Source organism: Parambassis ranga, chromosome 19 (assembly GCF_900634625.1).
Source record: "Parambassis ranga chromosome 19, fParRan2.1, whole genome shotgun sequence".
Lineage (NCBI taxonomy): Eukaryota > Metazoa > Chordata > Actinopteri > Ambassidae > Parambassis > Parambassis ranga.
The window spans coordinates 3,067,523-3,093,631 of NC_041039.1; the positions used below are offsets into that span (position 1 = coordinate 3,067,523).

Here is a 26,109-nt window from a genome sequence, read left to right on the forward strand (position 1 = left end):
GCGCGGAGTGCGAGGGCCCGATCATCGCTGCTTGCAGCTTTAATTATGTATTGTATTTAGTGGAGGGCAGCAGTCCTTCAGAAGCAGCAGAGAAGTGTGTAAGACAGCGACTCTGCCTCCTGGCTTCGAGCCTGGGTTGTCAGGCGGTAGGTTGACAGCCAGAAAGCCAGAAGTCTGCTAGCTGCATTCTGCAGTACTGGAGTCTGGAGAAAATTCCATTGTTGCAGATCTTTTTTGGACCTGCACCTTGGTCACCTCGGCATCAATGAACAGCTCAGAATAAAAAACTGATGCAAAAAAGTTTTATTTTGAATATGGCTTGAAAGGCACCTAGACAATATGAAAAATCACTGATTGTGAAATGATGGTCGAAGCACATACTGTAGATGGTGAATAGAAAAGAGAGAGAGAGAAAAAAATGCAAAAACCACAAAATTTGTTCTTTTTGTTGCCATCTAGCTCTGCCATATTTTCACCTACAGACATGATTCAAAGTTTAAATGGGTCAGCAGATATAGCCCTCAATGTTGTTTCATTTTAGAGCTAGAGCATGTTGGTTTTATGAACATTTTGGAAGAAAAAAAACTTGGTGTGTGACATCACTGCACATTCATCCATCCTCTGTCCTTTCATTATGCCATTACACACTTCTACAAACATATGTGAGATCAGACTCTGATAGATCACTGTTCAACTACAACAGGGCACTGTGATTTTTTCAATTATGAAACACATCTGAACACATTTAATCTTCAAATAAACTGCTAAATCCTTGAGAGTCACATACTTTGCCACCCACACATACAGTATGAAATATTGGATCATTTTCCTAAATAAATATATGACAAGGTAAAATATCACCCCTTTATTTGTTGCTTCTGTTTCTCTTTTTCCACTACCAGCATGTGTGTGAAACTCAGCTGATGTTCTGGGTCATATTAATGCAGAAATAAAATTAAATAAATAAAAATAAAATGTTCACAAATTTAAGGAATACTGTGGTGAAAAAAATTAGATTAAATCTCTCTTTTATCCTCTGTCTAGGTTTTGTCACTGTTGCTCTAATTCAGCTTTAATTCTCATTTGAATTGCTTGTTCATGTTTTTCAACAACATTTCAATTGGAAGGCACAACTTTGCCTTTCCAAAACATTACCTTTAGCCTTCTCTAACCATTCTTTTATAGAATCTATGTGCTTAATCTCAAGATTAAGCTCACAGGCAAATGCCCTGACATTTTCTTTCTGAATTAGATAGTATAATTTAGGATTAATTGTTCTACCATATTTTAGCTGGAAGGCAGCATTTTTCCTAATGAAAGAAAAGAAAGGTTGATTGTAGCCCTGGACATCTGCTACTGTTCTGTTTATAGTCATATGGAAACTCAAAAAGAATAGATGACTGCGATAAACTGTGTCCAGTGCAGAGCCTTTTGTGAGAAGCCCATCGGAGAACGCAGAACATTTCTGAAAGAGAACAATATTTTTTCAACACATTTTGCTAAGCATTGTAAGGTTAAAGTGCAATGTTCTGAATGTAACAGTGATCACAACACAGCTCTTCACCCAGGCCAGTTGGAGCAAAGAAACTGACCCTGAGCATGGCAGGGAGCAGGGTACTACACCACAAAGTGAAATCACTTCAAAATGCACTCAAGTCTCTGGTGAGAACCTCATACCAGTGAGGTTCTCACCAGAGACTTGAGTGCATTTTGAAGTGATTTCAGGGTCATGTTCTAAAATCTGCCATGTTAAGGTATACCCGGCAAGCCACCCAAACCAAGCCATCAGGCTGTACGCAATTCATGATGAGCAGAGCAACCATTCTCTTGTCCGCTCAGAGTTTTTTGAGATGTTTAATGAAAACGGCCCCAGCTCTCCCTATTCACTGAGAACATGTGCAGGCCTCAAAGAGACAATAGGCAGGAGAGCCACTGGTTATGTTGTAGAGTCTCTAGATGGAACAGTCCACATTCCCCTGCCCAGTCTGATCGAGTGCAATGACATTCTTAATAATAGTCACACTGTCAGGACTCAGCGTGAAAAAGGACACAGGTGCAGTATGCGGTGCAGTACTCTTAAGCAGAGTCTTTATTAAAAAAGCCAGGAGGGCAACAAGTCTAATGATCAAACACAAAAAATCGCACTTACATGGAAACACAAAAACGGCAAAACAAGATCTCAAGGCGAGGAGTCCAAAAAACACAGCAAGGCAAGGCAAGGTAACTAGAGGATCGCGAGGTCAAGGCTGGTAATGTGCACCCACATTACCCAAGGAGACGAGACAAACTGGCACCGAGTGCAGGGAGGACGTAGACTATATACACAGGGAGCAGGGTAGACAACTAGACACAGGTGTGACACATGAGGGAGGATCAGGTAATCACCGGGAGGAGGAGGGAGAACACAAGGAGGGGGAAGTCAAGACACCTGAAACGAGAGGAGAGTCAGTGATGCAGAACTTAACAGGAAATACCAAAATAAAACAGGAAGTAACACAAGCACAAAAATAACACAAACCGAATTCAACACAAAAGCCCTGGCTCAAACCTGAAACCCTTACAGTAACCCCCCCCCCCCCCCCTCAACGTGCGCCTCCAGGTGCACTTCCGGGCTTGTCCGGGTGGCGGCGATGGAAGTCGCGGACGAGGGAGGGGGGGAACCACGACCTCTCCTCAGGGCCATAGCCCTGCCAGTCCACCAGGTACTGGAGACCTCTGCCCCGTCGTGTCACATACAGTACGCGCCGGACGGTGTAGGCTGGCTGACCGTCAACCAATCTTGGAGGTGGAGGAGGTGTGGCAGGAGCCTGAAGAGGGCTGGAGATGTGGGGCTTGAGCTGAGACACGTGGAACACAGGGTGGATTCCCATGGTGTAAGGTAACTGAAGTTTGACAGATACAGGGTTGATTATCTTTCAGGACAGTATCCTTGTGAGGATTCAGCTAAGGAATTGTGTCACCACTGTGTAGAGCAACAATGGCAGCATGTTTAGCCGCATGTCCTTGCTCCATTGCTGGCTGTCACGGTGGTGTCAGAAAACAATGTGGCCTTTATAGATAACTAGCAAACTTTCTGGGGGAAACCTGGTCTTATTAGGAGAGACGACATTCATCCCATCAAATAAAAATGTACCAGGGTGGATTCCCATGGTGTAAGGTAACTGAAGTTTGACAGGGGGGGAAAATGTCTTTGTCTCGCGGAGTATGGATCCAGCTGAAGACCACCTTCTTTCACCTCTGTAATATTGCTAAGATCAGGAGCATCCTCTCTCAGAGTGATGCTGAAAATCTCATCCATGCTTTTGTTACTTCTAGACTGGACTACTGCAACTCACTATTGTCAGGGTGTCCACATTACTCCATTAACAGCCTGCAGCTGATCCAGAATGCAGCAGCAAGAGTTCTGACTGAATCAGCCAAAGGGATCATATCTCTACTGCTGTAGCTTTTCTTCACTGGCTCCCAGTGGGCTCAAGAATACATTTCCTTACCTACACCGCCTCCACTATTAGGACAAGACTTCAAACCTTTCTGTTTAGTAAAGCATACAGTTAGCCTTAGCCTTAAACATAGTGTGTAGGGCGTATAGGTATACATACAGTCACTTGTCACTTGACATGGCCTCAGGTATGACAGGTATCATAGGGCCAATAAATTCTTCACTTTTTAGGCCTACGCTGTCAAGGGGACACAAACATGATCCACTGAGCAGTTCCCTGTCCCCTCAAATCCCCCTCTAACCCTCTGACCTCTCCTCTATTCTCATTAGTCTGGTTCATACTAGTTATTCATGTCATAAACTGTTTGCTGTTTTCCTCGTAGTTTTGTGACTCTCTCACTTTTTGCAGGTCTCTCTGCCTCCAGACCTGCAGTCCGGTCCCTGAATATATCAGTGCTTATTAACTACACCAGTCTCTAGTCTCTATTACTCTATTACTATTATTAACTGACAATATCCACTATAATAATATATAATAATAGTCACAACCATGATATTTGTTCTCTGTAATGTATGATGTTTGTGCATGTTTGTTCCTCTCCCTCCTTCATTCCCTCTGTCCTGTCTACCTCTTTTTCTCCTCCGCTACCCGGCCGACTGTCAGCAGGAAGGTTCTCCTTGTGAGCCGGATCCTGTTCAAGGTTTCTTCCTGTTAAAAGGGAGTTTTTCTTGCCCCTGTTGCTCTTAAGGGGGTTCAGCCTCCGCGTCTCTGTGAAGCGCTTTGAGACAATTCTGATTGTGAGATGCGCTACACTAATAAAATAAAATTGAATTGAATTGGTTGCATCTGCATGCACGGTGATGCAAAAACTTGTTCCCTTCGGGGATCAACAAATTATCTATCTACCTACAAGGGATAAGTGAAAAAGTGTCTCAGACATTATCACATGGAAAACCTATGGTCAATCCATCCTGTGGTAAATTTTCAAAAAACATCAAAAATTGATATGCCAGAAACATTGCACAAGTTTTGAAAAAGGGTCTGCACTCACAAATATTACTAAATATAAATATAACTTTTTGAAAAAAATCGAATGTATTGGCTAATAAAAATCTTTGAAACGTATGAAATGCTTCTAAATGTTCTTTAGTACACCAGATAAAAACTGTGCAAGAATACTGAAATAGCAAAGTTTGCAAAAAATAATTGTATCACAGCGACTCATATGTAATACATCAATCTTTTTTCTTTAAATAAACCACTATAAGTATAATATTTCACCTATTTGCTTGATCAGGTTCTCTTAACTTTCAGAAGTCCTGTGAAAAATCTGCTAATGATTTGGATCATATTTATGCAGCAATACAGAAGACTCTTAAGCACAACTGCAATATGACATATCTGCAGATTGCATGTTACATTCATCACAGTTATGTTACATTGACAGTACGTCAACAGTCAAAAAAAAATAAAGTAAATAAAAGTAATGACAATTTTGTTAATGAAGATTCTCAGTCATCCAGGTCATATTCTTTAAGACGACTACAGCAAGGCGCCTGGACTTGGATGAGCAGTGAAAACTTTACAAGAAAACTCTACAAGTCCAGATGCCTTGCCTCAATCATCTCAAATAATGACAGATTCGTAATTTTATGTGAGGACACTATATTGTTATATTACCAGCTCCTTTCGTTTGAGAGTTTCGGGAAACATGTGGAGCTAATGCTGTTGTATTGAGTGGCCAAATTTGTTTTGTGACTAAAAAAAGAAAGAAATTAAAAGTATTGTAAGTAGCAGTAACAAATATTATCCTATTGGTATACAGGGTTTTCCATGGACCCATTACCTAGTTTGTGCATTTCAACACTTTACTGATGTTTTTGTTTCAGATTTTCAATTTTATCTTTATGTCATTCACCAATAACACTAAATTACAATTTGAAAACAGGTACATTTAAAATGTATCAATAAATTCTGAAATCAAATATAGCCTAAATTGATTCAAAGCATCAATGTGAAATGGGCCACAGAGCATTGTTGTTAAATAAAATACACAATTTTCTGCAGAAGTATAAAGACATTTTCTGTTTACAACACTTGGCAGACAAAAACAGTGTAAAAGTTTACCTTTAATTAAAACATCATACAAATAGGAATCATTTGGACCAGAACATTGTATAGCAATTCAATTTGCCTACAAGTTTTAGAATCAGCTGTACAAATACATCTTACTGTCCCCATGTGTAGGATGATAAAATACAGAAGTCCCTTAAATGTATGGTTAAAATGGACAAACCAGAATAATATGAAATTACCTGAGTAATTCAATCCAACTTTGCATACAACATTTGGTGAGATTATGTCTTTCAGCCAGTGATATTACCACAACCTACAGTACCCTTTTCACAGATTACAGTACATAATTTGCCTGAAAAACTAATAGACAAAGTACTGTTCACATGAGAATATGTATTAATTTGAAAAGAAATTAAAAAAAGTAGAGTGAAATATACAATGTCAACTATTCTACCTTGACAGGAGTCAGTCTAAAGCAATGGAAAACCTTCAGAACAGTTTATTCCAGTCTCTTGTTGCTTCCATGAGATGCCTCTGGCCGTGGCCAATCCAATCTTCTTGGTTGTTAAAGAGCCGGCCACAAAACCAGCAGTGAAACACCACTGGCTCTTGTCGACAACCCGATATAGCTTCCACTATCTGATACTTTTTTTTGCTTTTTCGCCTTAGTTTTAGCCTGAGGAGGAATCGCTCTCTGACGGAACTCTGAACTGGCCGAGGTCTAGGATCACTATGACATGATGCACTTTTGGTCAAGGAATTCTTCCAAAGAACACTTAGCTCTGACAGTGCTTGGATTGTTTTTTGAGACAGAGAAACTTTAGTAACAGCACCTTTGTACCTGTTGACCACCTTCATGATATTGGTCACTTCAGGAATATCAGCATCCGGATGATTGAGCACCACTACAGGCTGGTATTTACGAGGGCATTTGATTTGCTGAATATTACTGAATGGGGTAAGTCTCAGGGTCCTTTCCATTTCTTTGGCTACAGGCTTCCATAAAACAGTTGTGTCTTTTTCGGTTTGTACTTTATTTGAAAGTCTTCTAGCCTTTTGCACTGCTGGAGAAAGCTCATCAAATAATGCTTTCCTGCGTCTTTTTCTTTGGCTTGGAGGACGGACTGGCCTTGGAGCTAGGATAGATTTCTCTGCCTCACACTGTTGCACCTTCAAATTCATTTGAGAGGATGAAACAAAAGATTCCTTGACACCTGTCTGTGCAGTATTTTGTACAGTGATCAATTTCTTAACTCTGTTTGAAGAAGTTGCACTGGTTTTGTTTGAAGACACCAGGAAACACTGGGTTTGAGGTCTGGTGGTCAAAAGCAAAGGTTGATTACTTGAGGTCGGACTCCCACTCGTAAGAAAGCTCCCGGTGGGTGTTACAATTTTAAATATGACTTTATTTCGGGAACTTTCAGTGGTTTGGATGCACTGAGACCCAGTCTTTGTGTCTGGGTTGTGAAGAAGCAGGCCTGATTTGGATGGAGAAATATATCGGAGCAGGAATGTTTGGCAGCCAGATTGCAGTGTGCTCGGTTTGTTGGAAGAGCTCACAGGCATGCCCAAAACTGGCTGTGAGTTCAGCTGGGTAAATGCTGGACTAAGAGCAGCTGTACTGGGATTCTGAACAAATGGGATCTGAGACCTTTGTACAAAATAGCATGTTGGCTGTGTCTTTGACGTCTTGTCTGTAAATGTACGATTTGGTGTGCTTGAAAGGATTACAGGACCGTTAAAACCTGGACTGTTGATAAGGTAGTGACTTGAGGTGGTGTTAACACCTGGTTGAACAGCAGAAAGAGGAGTTGTCCCCTTTTTGAGAGCTCCTGACTTTGCTGGTACATCTATCCTCTTGCTATTTGGAGTAAAAGTTGCACCACTGTCGTTACTTGTTCTTTCTAAACCTGGCTTCATGTAAGATACATTGATCTGAGGATTTACAGAATTGGTTATAAGCTTAAAACCAGGAGACGTCTTCAAAAGCAAAGGCTGTTTACCCTCTGGTAACTGAATAATTCTCAGAGTGGTTTTAGTTTGTTTTAAAGAATCATTGCTAGGATTTGGAGGAATACCCTCTAAATGTTCCTCAAAACTGCCTGAGGAATTTGAGCACCTTGTTATTTCTGACTGTTGTTTGGATATAGGAATGCTATCCTCCTCAATTTTGATGATATTGAAATCTTGCAGCAGTGAATCTGGATTTTCCTCAGTCAAAGGTTGGTCAACACTAGGTATGAACTCATTGACCCTAAAGTCACCATCTGCAACTTCTGTCAACTGCTCTGAAGATGCTGCTAAAGTCAAGCTAAATGGTGAGGATTTGTCTGTTGAGTGTTTAAAATCATTGGCCAAGTTCTGAGTACAGTTGGGTGAAGTGCTACATGCTTCCTTGAAATAATTATGAAAGCTGAATACTTCTTGGTTGCTTTCTTCCCTCCCAGCTCTCAGTGAATTTTGTGTACAGTTTTGTGTGGTCATGGTACTTTCTTTGCAGTTAACTGTAGTGGGTGGAGACAATTGCAAAGGTAGCACCAGATCCTTTACATTTTGCTGGCCATTTGTATGTTTAATCTGAGTTGTATTCTGTTCACGGCTATCTTGAAAAGTCTGAGAATTTTCCACACTATTAAAAGCAATGTTCTCTTCACTTTCCGTGTGCTTGTCAATAAGTTCGTCACTGCCATCACTCATTGTGTCATTGCCATCAGTCCTCTGTGAAAGTCCAGCATTCTCAACTTTTTTCTTCATTTGTTTGGAAACTAGGGTCTCTTGTACAACTTTTGTAAAGGAGCATAGGCCCTTATTAGCATACATAGCTGTAGTATTACTGATTTGAGATCCACCATGATTTGTTTCAGAGTAAGACGTTGCAGAGACCAAGTTATTAGACAATTTACTTCTCTCTATGCTTGTTTCATTTGGCTGACTTTCTGCATCCTTCTGATCAAACTTATTTGTTATGGGATACAATATATCCTCACAATAAGAACTATTTAAGGAAGGATTAGTATGACCCCCAACATCTTCTTGTTGAGTGCATCCAAGGTTGGAAACAGAGGTTTCCTCCTTCTCAATCTTTACTTTTACTGACATTCCATCATTACCCATCTGTATGCAAGAGCCATGGCTCAGTGAAACAGATGTTGAGCTCTTGCCATCAGGACACTGCCCATTCTCAACAGAGACTTTACTTTTCGCAAACACAGGATTTGGTACACAGCAGGAGTTACTGTCAACTAAGGAATGGTTTGGAGATGATGAATTTCCGATGGGTATTACCTTAAGGACTAAATGTTTTTTTCCATCAACCATTTTGAATCCCATCACTTTAGTTGTACAGTTAGGAGGAAGAGTAATTCTATTCTTAACCATCAGAACAGTTAGTCCATTTGCATTGATGTGGCTTTCAGAATCAGAGCTTAAAGAGTTCTCGCATTCCTGTAACATGACTGGTGTTGACGATCCAGTGTTCTGAGAACCTTTAACCCAACTTCTGTTATCCTTATTTGTAGGCCCATCCATGAAGGTGTAGGACTCCTCAAATGATATCTCTGGTTCATTTAATCTATTCGGATTCTGTAAAGTCCCAGAGAGACAGGTCACTTTTGATATCCTCTGAGCCTCCTGTGATTCACCACTCTTTTTTAGCAAGAACTTTAAGCTTCCAGGTGGGTTTGCAGGTTTTCCAACATCTTCAATGGATTTCCAGGCGTTGCTTTTCTCAACTTCCTCTTTGTGAACAGCAGCTGTGTGTTTTTTAAGGTACTCTCTTTTTGTTGCACCGTATCCACAAGTCTGACAAGTGTAAGGGAAAGTACCCGAGTGAGCTTTCATATGCTTATGGTGATCCTCTTCAGTCAAGCTAATATATCTGCATTTCGAACATTTCCAGTGACTCTCATTATGGTGATGAATGTGCTGGACAAAGGTCCCAGCATCCAAAGTTGTAAACTCACACCAGTCACAACTAAACTGTCCATTTACACTATGACACATAATGTAGTGTCTAGTAAGCAAAAGTAGAGAGTACTGAACGTCATCATTGCAGAGCTCACATGTAACTAAAGTATTCCTGTGCTCAATCCGATGGCGCTGAAGATCAGGAAACTCATTTGTGACAAACTCGCACAGGTCACAAGGGTATGTGGGAAGGGTTCCTTTATGAACTGCCCGAAAATGTTTAAGCAGATCATTTGGGCTAAATGTTAAATTGTCTTTACACACTGAACAACTAAAGCTCAGAATTTTTCCAGAGAAAACAGCGCCCTGTTGGATTTTAAAGTGGGCTTTATTTATAGTTTGTTTGTCATTCTTGGTGGAACTTCCTTGATCCTTAATGGAAGATTCTTCTGCATTATTGAAGAGTGACCCATCCGTTACTTCTCTGAGATGTTTGCATACAAAGTCCTGCATCTTTTCTTTTTCTCCTTCCATGCCCGATATGTTGCTGTTTACGGCATGCGGTATTGTGAAGTCTTCCATAGTTGCAAACCTGCAGATTTCTGTAAGAGAAGATTTCAAATGCATTGTTTCAATAATACAAGCAGATGAATATGTTTACTCAAACATGGCATTGACTAGAGTAGAAACACCATTTCCAAATTCAATAGTACGGAATGCTGGCTTCTAACTGTGAGATACAACCTAAGGAGACAAGTATAGTGCGGACATGCAAGACATCCATATAAAATGTGCTGTTTCACAAAGAATTTGATTAAAACTAGATTAATTAAAAACATCAAGATAGATTTTGCTAACAGGTTTTTCTTGAGTACATCCCTGTAGGTCAGATAGAAAACTGATTTTAAAAATAGGACCTGATGCACATGCAGCAATAAAATGTTGATTTTGATTGAAATTGACATGGGGTGCCGGTACTTAGATGTATAGTTGTGTTAGCTGCTGATGCTACAACAGTGATCAGGTCTTGAACTCGGTGTAGATATAAGAGTAGGTATATTTTTTCATATATCCTCCTAGGTGCCTTACTTAAGAGTTACCAGGTATGGCCATCTGGGTGAAAACCAAGAGGCCCAGCACCCACTGGAGGGTTTACATCAGAACAGAACACTGGCATGAGCCAGTGTGTTTCTGTTTGTTTTTGTAATTTTATCATGTTAAGAGCCCTGTGCAGTATTTATGTTAGAAGTTACGCATGGTAATAAAAACACTTGTCCGGTAAACTGAAAACCTGCCAGTCACGATTTCCGCTGCCAAGTTTTTCTAATGGAAACAATTAAAATTATTAATATAGGCTTAGGCGGCACCAAACTGTTGGCTTCTGCCTACACCGCTCAGAAACTAAACACCATCTCAGCTCTAGCCCGTCCTTTAAAGCGCAGCAGTGTTCTTCTAAGGGACCAGGTCACAGGTGCGACTACAGCTCGCTCGCTCGCTCGCTCGCGCTCTCTCTCTCTCTCTCTCTCTCTCTCTCTCTCTTCTCCCTCTTCTCCTCGCTGTAACGTCATGTTCATAAACTTTATCAAACGTCTCCAAAAGTAAAATATATGATACTACTGAAGTAAAACTGAAGATTCAACCACACAAGGCATCAAATAAAATATGTTTAATATTTAATCCTTATCTTCTATATAAGCACATTGCATTTTTTTTATTGACGGTATTAAAAAAATCATACCGTCGCTACCTATGTGCCCCGCCGGTATACCTTAATACTGCCCAACCCCAGTGGCACATAGATTATATGTGCAGAACAGCTGTCCAGAATTTATCACATTTTTGCAAACAGTAATTTTACAGGGATGTGTTCCCATTTTAAAGTTATCTAACCACAACAAACAGTAGCAGAGTCCTTGGAATGCCTTTATAGAGGAGCACAGCAGCAAAAACTACAAAATGAATCCTTCTCCATATGGACACAGGAATCCAACGGCAAATTATACTGTGTCCCCCACATCTGTGTCCTCCTGCTATATGATCTGCATGATTTGGGTATATATTCTAACAACTACTGCATTCGACATGCACAGCAATAATGTAATTTTAACCAGATCCAGTCATATTTATCACTACTTCAGAGCTCCACAGAGACAAATGCCAAGAAACAAACAAGAAAACAATAATTACGGAGATGAAAAAGATATTGGTATTAAAAAACTACATTATAACAGCTGGGTCGCTAATGTCTTAACCTTCATGTCAATGTTTATACGCTGCATACAACTGCTAGATAATATAACTGCTTGTGCATCACATTAATTTGACTTCTTTGACTGTGAGGCCAAAAGTTTGCTTGATTGAATCCAGGTGACAATGCTGAAATATTCTCACACACACTGTGCTACTGAAGCAGCGACAGAGGAGAGGGAGATAAGACGTGCAAATCTCTGCATGCGCACATCTCGCATGCACGTGTACATCCTCAAATAGAGACCCCTGACATGGATGCTAAAGTAGCTGGGACATGATTATCAATATTCTAACAGTATGTATGTATGTATGTATGTATGTATGTAAATACTTAAGATTAGTATCTCACAGTAAAAGCAACATTGTTAAAAATCAAATCAAATTTGCCAGAAGATAAGCAACACTGTATGTTGCTGGTTTAGTCCAAATATCCAGGTTAACACGTAAACAGGAATATTTATGTGGCTGCAGTGCATGTAAACACATGCACAATATTGCCTTAACCAAAATAAGGATGTTAATGACATGCCTGCAATACATGCTGGTTTCAGTGCTATGCTCATTATCATTAGCTTGACAAACTATAGATTGATGAGTTCTATAGCAGTTATATGCATCTTGTCTTTTTTTTTTTTTTTTTTTTTTATTACCCAGCCCTACTAGCATGGCCATGTGAAATTACACCCTCTGTGAAATTACACAGAAATATTCTGGCACTCAGATGCCTTTTTCAAAAAAGTTGTGCATCACTCTTACACTTTTAGGAACATAGTCCATTCTTTTGCTCTGAGACACCAAGTTTCTCAGAGCCACCTGATGGCTTCTTTGAGCCCCCTTTTCAAGCCATCCCCTGATCTGAGGTCTGTGACAGTTTCTCCATTTCCTGAAAATGTGCAGAACTGCCTGTATCACAGGAATGCCTAGCAAAACACAGTCCTTGTAGTAACTTCTGTCAGCAAAGATGGTATTAAATAGAGTCCTGATAATGGTAATCTTAGCTGGAACTTGCTGAGGGCTTACAGTAAAAATTGTGGAGATCCATGCCCACATAATATTTGTCTATATGATGAGCACCTTGAGCAAATGAGCTTTGCAGCTTTTTCTTGGTCACCTAGTTGTCTGAACTGCATTATATTATTCCCGTCACTTGACAGAGTTAAATGCAAACCGCCCCCTCTGACGCTCACGTCATGTTCTCTGTTTAAGGAACTCTTGAGCCTCTTAAAAGTCCTCCTGTCCACTCTTAAGTTTTTTTACCCTAAAAAGATGCCTCTTATCTTTACTCTGATTTAATCTTAATTGTAAAGGGAAATTAGAATTAGAAATAGAAAACATCATAATTCTCAGAATTTCACCACTAAGGGAAACTCAGCGCTGAGAATCTTTGTGAATACAGCCCCAGGTCTCCCTTCCAAGCCACTGCTTCAAAACACATGTGTACAGTTATTTTTTTTTTGTATGTTTGTCACACTTAAATGTTAAACATAAACACCTTCATCTGAAAACTGCATTATTAAGGGTAAAAAAACCCAAACCTATGGCCCTATGTGGAAAAAAGTGATTGTCCCCCTGTTAAAACATAAATGAACTGTGGTGTATCCAAGCGGCAACCTTCGGGGCTCAAAGTGGAAGCCCATGCGGAAGTGTCAAAACTTGTAATTCACGCTGCAACAGCTGGGGGTTGGCTCCAAAAGCGAGTAATTTCCCATAGACTCCCATGTTAAAATGGCCGACTTCACAGCAGAAATTAACATGTTTACGGCCTGGTACAAAAAACCACTCTGGTCTCAGATGATAGGTTCTCTTCTAGTGTCAATTGTAGGGGGGGTGAATTTTTTTACAACCCACTCGTTTCAATTGTATTCGGATTTAAAATTACGCATAATTATGGGCGTTGCCGCTTGAGTGACAGACAGTTGACGTATCAAAGCGTGAGTTTCCTGCTCCCACGATCGCCCGCCCCCCTAAACCCCGCTCGTGCTCTCCCTCTTTGTCCATATTTGGAGTTTTGGCGGACGTGACGCTGTCAACATGGCGGCGGTCATCACGTCCCGGAACCTCCCACCGAGCCTCAAAACAGCTCTTCAGAAACAAACGGGTGACGTCACGGAAGCTCTGTCCATAGTTTTTACTGTCAATGGGTGTATCACATCTTTAGAAAGCCAAGTTCAATATCTGTAGCCAAACATGGGCCTGATTACTGCAACACCTGTTTAAATCACTTAAATGGGAGCTGCCTGACAAAGTGGAGTAGACCAAAAGATCCTCAAAACCCAGACATCATGCTGCGATCTAAGGAAATTCAAGAACAAATCAGAAACAAAGTGATTGAGATCTATCTATCTGGAAAAGGTTACAAAGCCATTTCTTTTTTTTCTTTTTTTTTTTTGTTTTATTTTTTATTGAGCATCAAAAGACATAGTACATAGAGACAGGTATTGAACGTTCACAATGCTTGTATTCATACTATAACACCCCCCCTCCTTTGGAAAAAAAAAAGAAAAGAAATTATTTTGTCCAATTGTATGAATTGTGCCAGGTCACTAAACCATAAATTTACTCTGGGTGGGTTTTTCAATTTCCAATGTAATAAGATTCTTCTACGTGCAAGTAGCATCGTAAAAGCAATTATAATTTTATAACTTTTCTGTGGTACCAAATATAGTCATAAATGCGTTGGGTTGAAGATCAATATTCAATGCTTCTAACAGTGTTTTAAAGATGGTAGACCAATAGGTTGCCAGTGCCGAACATGACCAAAACATATGTGTTAGGTCGGCAGAAATAGTCTGACACCTGTCGCAGCTTGCATCTGTGTTTGGATATATTTTAGCCAATCGTGCCTTACAGTAGTGGATGCGATGTAGGATCTTGAGTTGTATAACGTTTAATTTGGCACAAGAGGTGCTGTCATTTACCCTCAGTAGAGCAGGTCTTCCCCCAACTCATCCACCCAGGCTGCCCTTATCTTAGCCAGTGTCATGTTTTTAAAAGTTATACATTCATAAATTCTTGAGATAGGTCTTTTAGAATTGAATGGGAATTTTAAAAGATCATCCAAACCAGAGGGTGGTGTTATATATGGAAAATTGGGATCATGATGTTGTAGGAAGTGGTGGACTTGGAAATACCGAAACAAGCTGGACGGAGGGAGGCCAAACTTGTGTGATAAATCATCAAAGCTTGCAAAAACAGAAGTTATATAAATATCCTTAAAATTATGGATGCCTCGTCTCTGCCAAAGCGTAAATTCAGAGTCTAACTTTGCTAGGGGGAAGAGGTGATTGCTGTGTAGATGGAGAAGTTTTTTGAACCCGTGGTTCTGTCTAAGTTGAGCCCATATTTTGAGAGTGTTAATGACTATAGGATTGTTGGTATACTGCAAGAGAGAGATGGGAAGGCTGGAGGTGACCAGAGCTCTAAGAGTGGTGGAGATGCAAGATGCAGCTTCAAGCTGACACCAGTCTGCATCGGGGATATGAAGCCAGTACATGATTTTTTGAACATTTGAGGCCCAATAGTAATTGCAAAAGTTTGGAAGAGCTAAGCCACCTTGGTTTTTAGGCCTTGGTAACAGTTCTAACTGTGTTCTAGGCTGTTTCCCACCCCAAATAAAAGAGATCAGAGCTTTATCAATAGGTTTAAAAAAAGATTCAGAGAGATACAATGGGACACATTGAAACAGATAAAGAAACTTGGGGAGAACAGTCATATTGATACAATTTATTTTCCCTGCTATGGATAGATGAAGCGGACTCCATTTTTTAAGGTTTAACTTTCTCTTTTTCATGAAAAAGACTTTGCATGTCCCTTGATATTAATGCCCATGTAGTTAAAGCCATTTTTAGACATTATGAATGGTAGAATACCATACCACCAACAATACCATTGTATTTGAAACGCCAAATTATTAACAGGATAACATTCATTTTTACTGAAGTTCAATTTATACCCAGAAAAAGCACCAAAACTCCTCAACGCATGGATAATATGAGTAGCACAAGAAAAAGTGTCAGATACATACATTAATAAATCATCAGCATAAAGAGATACTTCATATCACAATTTAGGAGGGATATGGGACGATACGAGCCACATTCTGTGCTATCTTTGCCTGGCTTCGGTAGGAGAGTAATCGATGCTTCAGTCAATGTTAGAGGGAGTAACCCATTTTGAGTAAAATGAAGCAAATGTTACCTTTATTGACCCAGAAGAAATTGTTAGATTACCATCATCTTTCTGTATTTGTGGGATTTGTTGAGAGGCTGAGCAGCATTTCAGTTAGTGGGCTAATAAACGTCTGGCTTTGTCGCCATGTTCATAGAGATATCATCGCAATTTTAATTTCAATAGAGACGTTCTGTTTTTTTCAGTTAATAGCAAATTATATTGTGTTTGGAGGTCCAACTTTCTTTGTAGAGCTCAGGAGAGGGAGAAACAGAATATTGAGCATCCACCATAGAGATGGCTTTAATAAGCTCCTCTTCCTTAATTCTTTTAATTTTATTTATTTTAGCTGAGTACGATATAATCTCGCCTCTGATTATAACTTTTAGTGTTTCCCACAAAAGAGTTATAGATGAACATTCAATTTTCCTAACAAAAGGGAGAAGGTTCTGGTAAAAAAAAAGTCTATTCTACTATATGAGTGACGTACGTTAGAGAAAAATGAGAAGGACTTACTTTGTGGAAATAAAAACTGCCAGGGGTCAACACTACCTATCTGGTCCATAAAAGCTGATAATAATGTATGTTTTTTGGAAAGATTTATGGATTTAGAATTAGAATTTGAACGGTCAAGTGTTGGATTAATTACGCAGTTTAGATCTCCACCAAAGATCAATTGATGTGAATTCAGATCAGGAATTAATGACATAATTTTGCCCATAAACTTATCGTCATTCCAACTTGGGGCATAGGCGTTTACCAGAACTACAGGCTTGTGATAGAGGAGCCTTGAAACCATCACAAATCATCCTTGTGGGTCTGACTTAACAGTGGTTGCACTAAAATAGATTTTTTTTTTATGAAACAATATGGCTGTTCCACAGGTTTTAGAATTAAGGTTGGAATGAAAAACATTGCCCACCCATCAAGTGTTAAGTCTAACTTGATCTTTTATCAGCAGGTGAGTTTCCTGGAGAAATGCAATATCACGTTTCAAATACTTAAGATATCATGCTGTCTGTCACTCAAGCGGCAACGCCCATAATTATGCATAATTTTAAGTCCGAATACAATTGAAATGAGTGAGTTGTAAAACAATTCACCCCCCCGTACAATTGACACTAGAAGAGAACCTATCATCTGAGACCAGAGTGGTTTTTTGTAACAGGCTGAAAACATGTTCTTTTCTGCTGTGAAGTTGGCCATTTTTACATGGGAGTCTATGGGAAATTACTCGCTTTTGGAGCCAGCCCACAGCAGTTGCAGCGTGAATTACAAGTTTTGACACTGAACATGTTTACGGCCTGGTACAAAAAAATCGCTGTGGTCTCAGATGATAGGTTCTCTTCTAGTGTCAATTGTAGGGGGGGTGAATTTTTTTTACAACTCACTCGTTTCAATTGTATTCGGACTTAAAATTACGCATAATTATGGGCGTTGCCGCTTGAGTGACAGACAGTTGACGTATCACAGCGTGAGTTTCCTGCTTCCACGATCGCCCGCCCCCCTAAACCCCGCTCATGCCCCCCCTCTTTGTCCATATTCCGCCAACATGGCGGCGGTCATCACGTCCCGGAACCTCCCACTGAGACTCAAAACGGCTCTTCAGAAACAAACGGGTGACGTCACGGAGGCTCTGTCCATAGTTTTTACTGTCAATGGTCCTATCCCATCATGTTACAACCGGAAGCAACATCACCAGCACCACACCACCCCACACCACAGTAAGAGCCATTATCCACATTATAATGGTGAAAACATAATGAACCTTCCCAGGAGTGGCTGGCCGACCAAAATTATCCCAAGAGCTCACTGCAGAGCATGTCACGCACAAAAGGTTGCAATTGTATTGCAAATTGTGTGCACAGTCGTGGTTAAATGTTCAGGGAAGAGGGCATATAGCATGCTCATAGATAGAAGATTAGTGTAGCTGACTGTATAGCAGACCTCTGGTCTGTGTGAATTAGCATTATTATCACATTAAACACGGACAAAACTGAGGTAATTGTTTTTGGCCCCAAACATCTCAGAACTAGACTATCTGATAACATTTTCTCTCTGGATGGCATTTCTTTGGCCTCCAGTACAACTGTAAGGAACCTCTGAGTTATCTTTGATCAAGACATGTTTATCTCTCATATAAAACAGGTCTCTAAGACCGCTGATGCTGAAAAACTAGTTCATGCATTTGTACTTTAAGACTGGACTACTGCAACTCACTATTGTCAGGGTGTCCACATTACTCCATTAACAGCCTACAGCTGATCCAGAACACAGCAGCTAGAGTTCTGACAGAAATCAGCCAAAGGGATCATATCTCTCCTGTTCTAGCTACTCTTCACTTGCTCCCAGTGGTCTCAAGAATACACTTTAAGATGCTTCTGGTTTACTTGTAGTGTTCCAAGAACTCATAAAAGTAGAATGGGAGGATGAGTCTTTAGCTATCAGACACTGCTACTATGGAACCACTTTCCAACTTGGGTTCGGGATACAGAAACCACCTCCACCTTTAAGACCAGGCTTAAAACCTTTCTGTTTAGTAAAGCATACAGTTAGCCTTAAACATTGTGTGTAGGGCTGATAGGTATAGATACAGTCACTTGTTGACACGTGCCTCAGCCACAGGTATAACAGGTATCATAGGGCCGATAAATTCTTAACTTTTAGCATAGCTGTGCTGCTATAGGCCTACACTGTCAGGGGACACAAACATGATCCACTGAGCAGTTCCCTATCCCCTCTCACCCTCGTACCTCTCTATTCTTATCAGTCTGGTTCATACTAGTGATTCATGTCATAAACTGTGTTTGCTGTCTTCCTCATAGTTTTTGTCTGTATCTCTCTCTCTCTGCCTCCAGACATGCATGCTGACCTGCAGTCCAGCCTCTGATCATTCCAATGCTTATTGCCTGCACCAGTTTTAATTGATGATATACAAATCCACAATAATATAAACACAATAATTTCAGCTTGACAACATCAACGACCTGTCATGTTTGTTCTCTGTACTGTATGATGTTTGTGCATGTTTGTTTGTTTCTCTCTCTCTTTCATCCTCTCTGTCCTGTCTACCCGTCTTCTCCTCCTCTACCTGGCCGGTTCATAGGAAGGTTCTCCCCTATGAGCCGGGTCCTACTTAAGGTGGGGGAAAACCTTTGGGAAAATACTCTATAGACTGACGAGAGAGGTTGAACATTCTGCAAGGTGCGTGTCCCATTACACCTGGTGTAAAAATGACACAGCATTTCAGAAAAGGAACATAATACCAACAGTAAAATATGGTGGTGGTAGTGTGATGGTCTGGGTCTGTTTTGCTGTCTCAGGACCTGGAAGACTTGTTGTGGTAAATGGAACGATGAATTCTGCTGTCTAACAAAACATCTAAAAGGAGAATGTCAGGTCATCTGTTCATGATTCCAAGCTGAAGCGCACAGGTTCTGCAGCAGAACAATGATCTAAAACACACTAGCAAGTTGCTAGTCAGGCGATTGAGATGGCCTTTCAAGAGTTTTTTAACAAATATGATCAAAGGTATGTGTAGAGTAGTAGTGTAGTGTTATGCTGCATTATGTATGCTGCTACATTCCGTAAAAAAAAAAAAATCACAATACAAAGGAGTGCTGCTTAACCTTTGTGTTTATGTAGTGGGTAGTGCATTTCTTTCTTTCTTTCTGGGATTTGTTTCAGACTTTTAGCTTTATGCTTAAGAGAGTGAAAAAGTGCAGATATTGATACTGGTATCAGCAAATACTTGATTTTGTAGTATACAGGGTTCCTACACATTTTCAAATGTAAAATTCAATAATTTTTTCATACTCACATTCTCACATTTTAGAGACACATGCTCATATTGTGGCATATTGTGGTGTCATTCTTTGTTTATTTTGCTTTGATTAAAGAAATCGTTAATTGCTTTATTCAATTTAATAGCGTGTCTTCGACTATTGTTGTGACCAGAATGAGCGGGTCATAACACACTACTTTGGTTTAGCCAGACTCAGACAGAGTACCGGCCCGGTGGTTTGCTGAATATTTATTTAGTTTTGACCATGTCATTTGAGTCAGTCCTCCTCTACCATGTCAGAGACATCTGCAGTGTGGCAGCGTTTCATGGAAATAGACAACGGAAAAAAGCTTGCAACCTGAATTTTCCCTCGCGGATCAATAAAGTGTCTATCTATGTGTCTATCTATGACAGCTCAACTACAAACATCGCATATCACCTAGAAACGAAAAGCTGCCTTGTCTGTGTTAGGCTGCCCCGTCCGTTTTGAGCATATGAACATTCACGTATTTCAATGTTTTAGTCTAATAAATAGTTTTATAACTGTATGCACACCTGCTCGCAACAGCAGCAGCATTCTTTAGATACCCAGACACAGCCAGACGCGCTGGATGTCATTCAGCGAAGCTGATCTCCTGTGTTTAGTGTCGCTCTGTGCGCAGGACACATACAGAATGAAGTGATAGTGTCTGTAAATATTATAACATGACAAAAACAATTGTCTAAATATTCCTCAACGGGTTTTGTGCTGATATCACTAGATGAGGGTATATTTTTCGGAAATCCAGAGCTGTGATATTGTGCAGATGCCTGTGATTCAAAACGCTGTCAGAGCCGACAGACTTGAGTGTGTAATTAATTTCAGTGCAAAAATAATCATGCAAAATGCTTGAACTCCATTGCAGATATAGCAAACAACTCATCATCAGCCAAATAATACTGTCTACAGCTTCCTCCCAACTTTTCTTTGTTAAGTTGAATCTAACATCAATTTAACGTCACCCCTGTCTCTACGGTCTCTGGGTTTAAGCCATCAGCAGTTCTACTACACGCAATTACCAATTGCACTGTTCCACGGTGACATCTGGTGGGGTCAGACCATCATGCAGGGGCATGACAAGCTACATTTTTAGCAAGCTATAAAACACTACATGCTGCTTTACCCAGTTGTGGTTCAACATGTCTCTTGCAGGAAAGTATGTTAAGGCATGCAGCTACTACTCCAAAACAACCTACACATTGGTTTTCTGGAAATAAAATCTCCATCCATCATCATTTAAACCCACTTTGTCCTGCAGTGCACGGTCATGGGGGGCTGGAGCCTATCCAAGCTATCTACAGGTAAAAGTTGGGGTACACCCTGGACAGGTCACCAGTCCATCACAGGACAACATACATACAAACAACCATTCAGACTAACACCTACAGGCAATTGACTTGATTGATGTGTTCTCGATAATAAATTAGATGGCAGATAAAACTGCTGCTACAGCGGCATGATGCCGCAGTCCTATGTGATATAATATACTGTATAAAATACATGTAACGATGACAACAGTCATTACCTTTGAGGAACAGAATAACTGCAGCAGAGAGCGAGGAAGTAAGACTAAGGTGCGTCACCTCATACTCAGCATGCTGTTCGGGTGTTTTGGCTTTTGGGTGACAAGTGTAATGTAGTAGTGCTAAAGTTCCCCGCAGAGGAACCCCCTCTAGATAATTTGGCTGAACATTCATTGCAAACTGCAATTCTGTTATCGCTCTCCTGCACTTTGAAATATCTCCACACTGCCGACATGTTAACTGGCGCCAGGTCACAGCGTCACTGTACACTGCGTGATTGCGTCTCACACCACTATTCGCCCATGCTTTTAACTCACAAAACCGAAGGACAATGTGGCTTTTTTTGCAATATTCGGCCGAATATATTTGGTTACTGAATATTCGGTGCATCCAGCCAATAAAACATTGTTAAAGTACCAATTCTAACAATACCTACAGCTGTAGCTGTCAGGCAAAAATGCTCTTCATCATTTTGGCCAGATATTAAATCTTCCAGCAACTTGGTAGCAAAGATAAGTCACTGTTAACATCAGACACTGGTTTAAGGTTTTAAACATGACCTTCTGCCTAAATATTTTATTTGCCAATTTATTCCTAGTAGGTGCCCACATCTACCTCAAATGTCATCTGAAAAGGTTGACTTCATTTTTGTAACGTTATAACAGCCTCTGTGCATGTAATGAAACATGGAAAGTACAGATATGCCACTAATTAAAACTTCAAACGATCCTACTAGGCCAGATTTTGAACATATAGCAAACTCAACTTACAGATTCATTGGTGAAGGAAAGCGGGTATTATTACCTGTACTCTTGTAGGAACACTTTAGCACATGCTGTCACTCAAGGGAAGAGTTTGTGATGTAGACCGTGTCTGTAACAGAAAAAGTACAATTACAATTATTCTTTTTCAAGGCGCGTATTATAATACCCCTCCTGCTACTCTAGTAAATGGCTTCTTTGTACATTATCAGATATTAGAAAAGGATGAGTGTGGGTTATATGGTGCCAGTTAAAAGTCTGAATACTTTTGACTTTTCTAAACTTCTGCATCAATACATCAACAAGTCCTGACAGTAAAAACACAAAAAAGTGACACATGAAACCAAAATATGTCATTTTGTCATTTCCAGAAAAATTATCCACTAGTACTCACGGTATGTGAACCCAGAGAATCAACAGTTCATTAGTTTTACAGACCAAATTAGAATTTATGTGTTCAGGGGTGATTGGAAGATGTGACTCTATTCTATTCTATTCTATAGAGTTTGGATTTTATTAACTAAAATCCACTTACAAAGTTCTGACCTTACAACTAAAATGTTGTGGAAACTCCTAAAACAAGCAGGTAAAGTCAACATCTCAGATTGTAGCTGTTGTTGTTTTTAACAGAAACCTTTATTTGTTATTGATCTCACAGACTTTTCTAAAAGAAAATAAAACATTCTTTTGCCCCTCATATGTGTATATTGGATCTTTTCTTGAGTAAATGAAAGTGAAATATTTTTGTTTTTTCTGTTTCTGGTGCAGTGGTTAGCACTGCTGCCTCACAGCGTGATGATTCCTGGTTTGAATCTGGCTGGAGCCCTACTGTGTGGAGTTTGCGCAGTCTCTATCTGCATGCGTTTCCTCTAGGTATTCAGGCTTTCTCCCACATACCAAAGACACCTATGTTAAGCTAAAAGGGACTCAAAACTGGCCATAGATGTAAGAGGTGGTCTGTCTCTTTGTGTTAGCCCTGCGACAGACTGGCAACCTGCCCGCTTCTCACCCATTGACAGATGGGATAGGCTCTATGCTCCAGTTGACCCTGTAGTACACAGAAGTACAGGACAAGTACAGGACAAAGTGGGTGCAGAAAATGGATTGAACTGGTTCTTTTTCCACTATTCCAGGACTTGTGTGAAGGGTTGTTGTGTAGAGTCATATTTAGGCAGAAATATAAAAATTTCTACAGGGTTCACAAATGTCCAAGCAGAACTGAATGCTAACTTAAAAAGTAAACAAGTACTTAGCTCAGCTACCAGTTTAAAGAAAAAATGTATAAATACATTTTATATATTTTTACTTTGAATAGGACACATATGTGGAAAAAACAGTAGTCGTGTCTTGTGTGTTTGTTTTTCAAAAACACAAAATAAAATCTGAGCCAATACTTCCGCTTCAGGATCAGATATTCTTTCGAATGAAGAACATATTTGTAAACAAAGTAAGTGATCATCAGTCCACATATGTCAGGTCCACCATGTTTTCATTCTTTTCAAATGGGGGTACTTAGGAACAGTTGAAGTTGTTGCACATCTTAATGTCCCTAATGATGTGGATGGTGTCTGTCCTGCTGTGATACAATTTCAATTTTTAAGGTTTTAGATTGAACTTAAAAAAATTACTTAATCCATCCCTGTTTATGCACATATTCAGGGCAGTAACCTTGTTGCATATGCCAGTATACTCTTCCAATATGCATGGCTGATTGACACATAAGGCTGTGGATAGTTGAGACACACAACTTTGAATTTTAATACGTCACCTCATGACAAGGCAGATTCAATCAAAAAATAAACGCTCCAAGGGGAAATTGGTCATCGTCTCCGTAGATATTGTGCCACCTCAACCGTGAGTGTCTGCAAGAAACAGAAAGACAAGATTAAGATTCTATAAACAGCCCATGTTTTAAAACATTGTGCAAAGATATTGTTTGTCATTTTTACATTTGAGAGGTGTTTTTTTTAACATTTTAAAACTTTCCCTGCATTTTTTAAATCAGCTGCATGTGTGCTACATTGGTTCACATAAAATTCTGCCTGGCTGTAAAGTATCCACACCTAGATAAAAATAACAGAAAGATCCAACAGAGTTCCTCAGTTCGAAAAAGAGTACATCCTGCAACTGTGGCAGAAACTGTAATAAAAAAGTCCTAGCTGGCCAAAAGCACCTCACATTGGAGGAGAGAATAATGGCTGGTATGATTTGTATCACAAATATTCACTAACTACTTTCATTAAATCATTATGCTAACAGTGTCTTCACCCATTTTTAGTCCATCATGTCCATATCATATTTATAGCCACTGCACTAACCTTAGAATCCTACTTGTTGTGGCATAGAATACTTGTGATATTTCTCGATACATACAATAATGTCAGGGTTTCAGTGAGCACCTGCACTGCAGCCAGGTAACCAACTCTAGGCCCATGTAATCTAATGGGACGGATACAGCCTGAATAACGCTTTCATGTGAGAAGGAAAGTTGCATAGCTGTATAACTGCAATTAAACATAAGCTATGTAACTTAATACACATAGGAGCACAAAACGTGACAAACACGTGAAGATAAATTCCAATTCCACCGATCAACTAATTCGTGTTTACTTTTTCCAACTGACTTCCATGGTCGCTCAAGTTATGGAAACGCGAGGGAAGCTGCATCATTGGGAGACTTAAGGGCTGATATATCAACAAAGGAGTAATATTTTACTCCACGGTGCCCGTTTTTGCATCGATTCGTTAAACACATAGGAGCTACTTCGCCACAATGTTAGTGTCTGCGGACTTTACCAACCAGTTATTTTACACCAAAATAAAGCCCCCACCCACGCAAAGACATCGAAAGTTACGGAAAGCCGTTATTTCTTACTATGAACTGGATGGAAGATCGGACGGCACCCCGTCAACGCCCGGCATCACAAAAAGAAGGTTAATGTAAAAAAAAAGCACAAAACAGAAACATTTCCCTTCCTCCTCTTCTCTCTGTGGAACCACAGCGACGGCGGCCATGACAGTTCATCCGGGCACTTGTATGCTCATGACATCCATGTAGAAGCGGATGAATATGCAATATTTGTCAATACCAAAGTAGTGCCCAAGAGAATATTTTATTCGTTGAGAACACCGTGAAAGCAACTAAGCGATAATATGTGTTACTGCCATAACATATAATGTATTTACCAATCGAAGCAGTTCCTTTTTCCGCCCTACGTCATTCCTTGCCTCTGTGTGTGTGTGTGTGTGTGTGTGTGTGTGTGTGTAAGAAGAAGAAGAAGCAATGAACGCCACTAGCGAATACGTGCCATTTTACATTAAACGCTTTGGCCCAATAAGAAAGCTCTTTCTTGTTTAATGTCGTTACCTATCTATCTGTCTCAGCCTTAAATGCTCACGGAAAATATATTCACAGATCCTTGCTCAGCAGTTCAGTACAGGAACACCTAAAGCCGGCACTTCCTCCTAACGTAACATTGTAGCATACTGCATTGTTTTGAATATAACATAATGCTTTTGTTTCTTGGAACTACATTTAAAAAAATGGGTCCCCTCATATTCTGGGTCTAGACCTTTACATGTAAATGTTGCACCTGCAACAATAAAGCCAAATACTTCCAAAACAAGAACTGATAGAAGGTTAAACACTGTAAACTAGTTTACATGGCCAGTCAACTGCATGACAGAAGTGACCATCCTGTACAGAGGGGTTCAATAAAATATAAGAATAATATGCTACTGATGACCTGCTATTTCAAGGTGCCTGGACATGTGCGTAATGCATCTGTTTTTATAGAAACATGGCAGATAGCAGGTATGGTAATTGTCAATACCTAAGGCAAATATGGGAGAGGGGCTTTAAGGTACATATCAGAGGAGAAGGCGTGGGAAGAGATGGTATACAATGTGGGCTGGTCTGTGAGAGATGCAGTTAGTAAATTTACAAGTTATAGAATAGAACAGAATAGAATAGAATAGAATAGAAATACTTTATTCATCCCAAGCTGGGAAATTTCACTGTTGCAGCAGCCAAAGACAGTCACTCAAGCATACCAAAAAATAACAAATATACCTCTAACGGTAAAAATTAAACAGTATTATTTACAGCAAGATAAATATAAACACAGGTGCAGCAGCAAAAATTTGCAATTTGTAATGCAGG

The 26,109-nt window shown here is 39.9% G+C and overlaps 1 protein-coding gene and 1 long non-coding RNA gene across 3 annotated transcripts; one reads left to right on the forward strand and one right to left on the reverse strand.

The window, feature by feature from the left end:
* Positions 1–5,098: 5,098 nt before the first annotated feature.
* LOC114452030 (zinc finger protein 518A) lies at positions 5,099–25,202 on the reverse strand. 2 transcript variants are annotated; one of them, XM_028431100.1, is made up of 4 exons: positions 25,134–25,202; positions 23,716–23,809; positions 21,991–22,059; positions 5,099–10,024 (listed from the first exon to the last, which is right to left on the reverse strand). In XM_028431100.1, the coding sequence occupies exon 4, from the start codon at positions 10,002–10,004 to the stop codon at positions 6,006–6,008; it is 3,999 nt and encodes a 1,332-aa protein (XP_028286901.1). In that variant the 5' UTR covers positions 10,005–10,024; positions 21,991–22,059; positions 23,716–23,809; positions 25,134–25,202; the 3' UTR covers positions 5,099–6,005. The 2 variants fall into 2 exon arrangements, with proteins under 2 accessions (XP_028286901.1, XP_028286900.1); XM_028431099.1 differs by lacking the exon at positions 25,134–25,202 and adding an exon at positions 24,823–25,090.
* On the forward strand, positions 9,642–18,794 carry LOC114452032 (uncharacterized). Its single transcript, XR_003672227.1, has 3 exons — positions 9,642–9,653; positions 14,782–14,787; positions 18,698–18,794. It is a non-coding gene; the product is annotated as an uncharacterized LOC114452032 (long non-coding RNA).
* Positions 25,203–26,109: the final 907 nt, after the last annotated feature.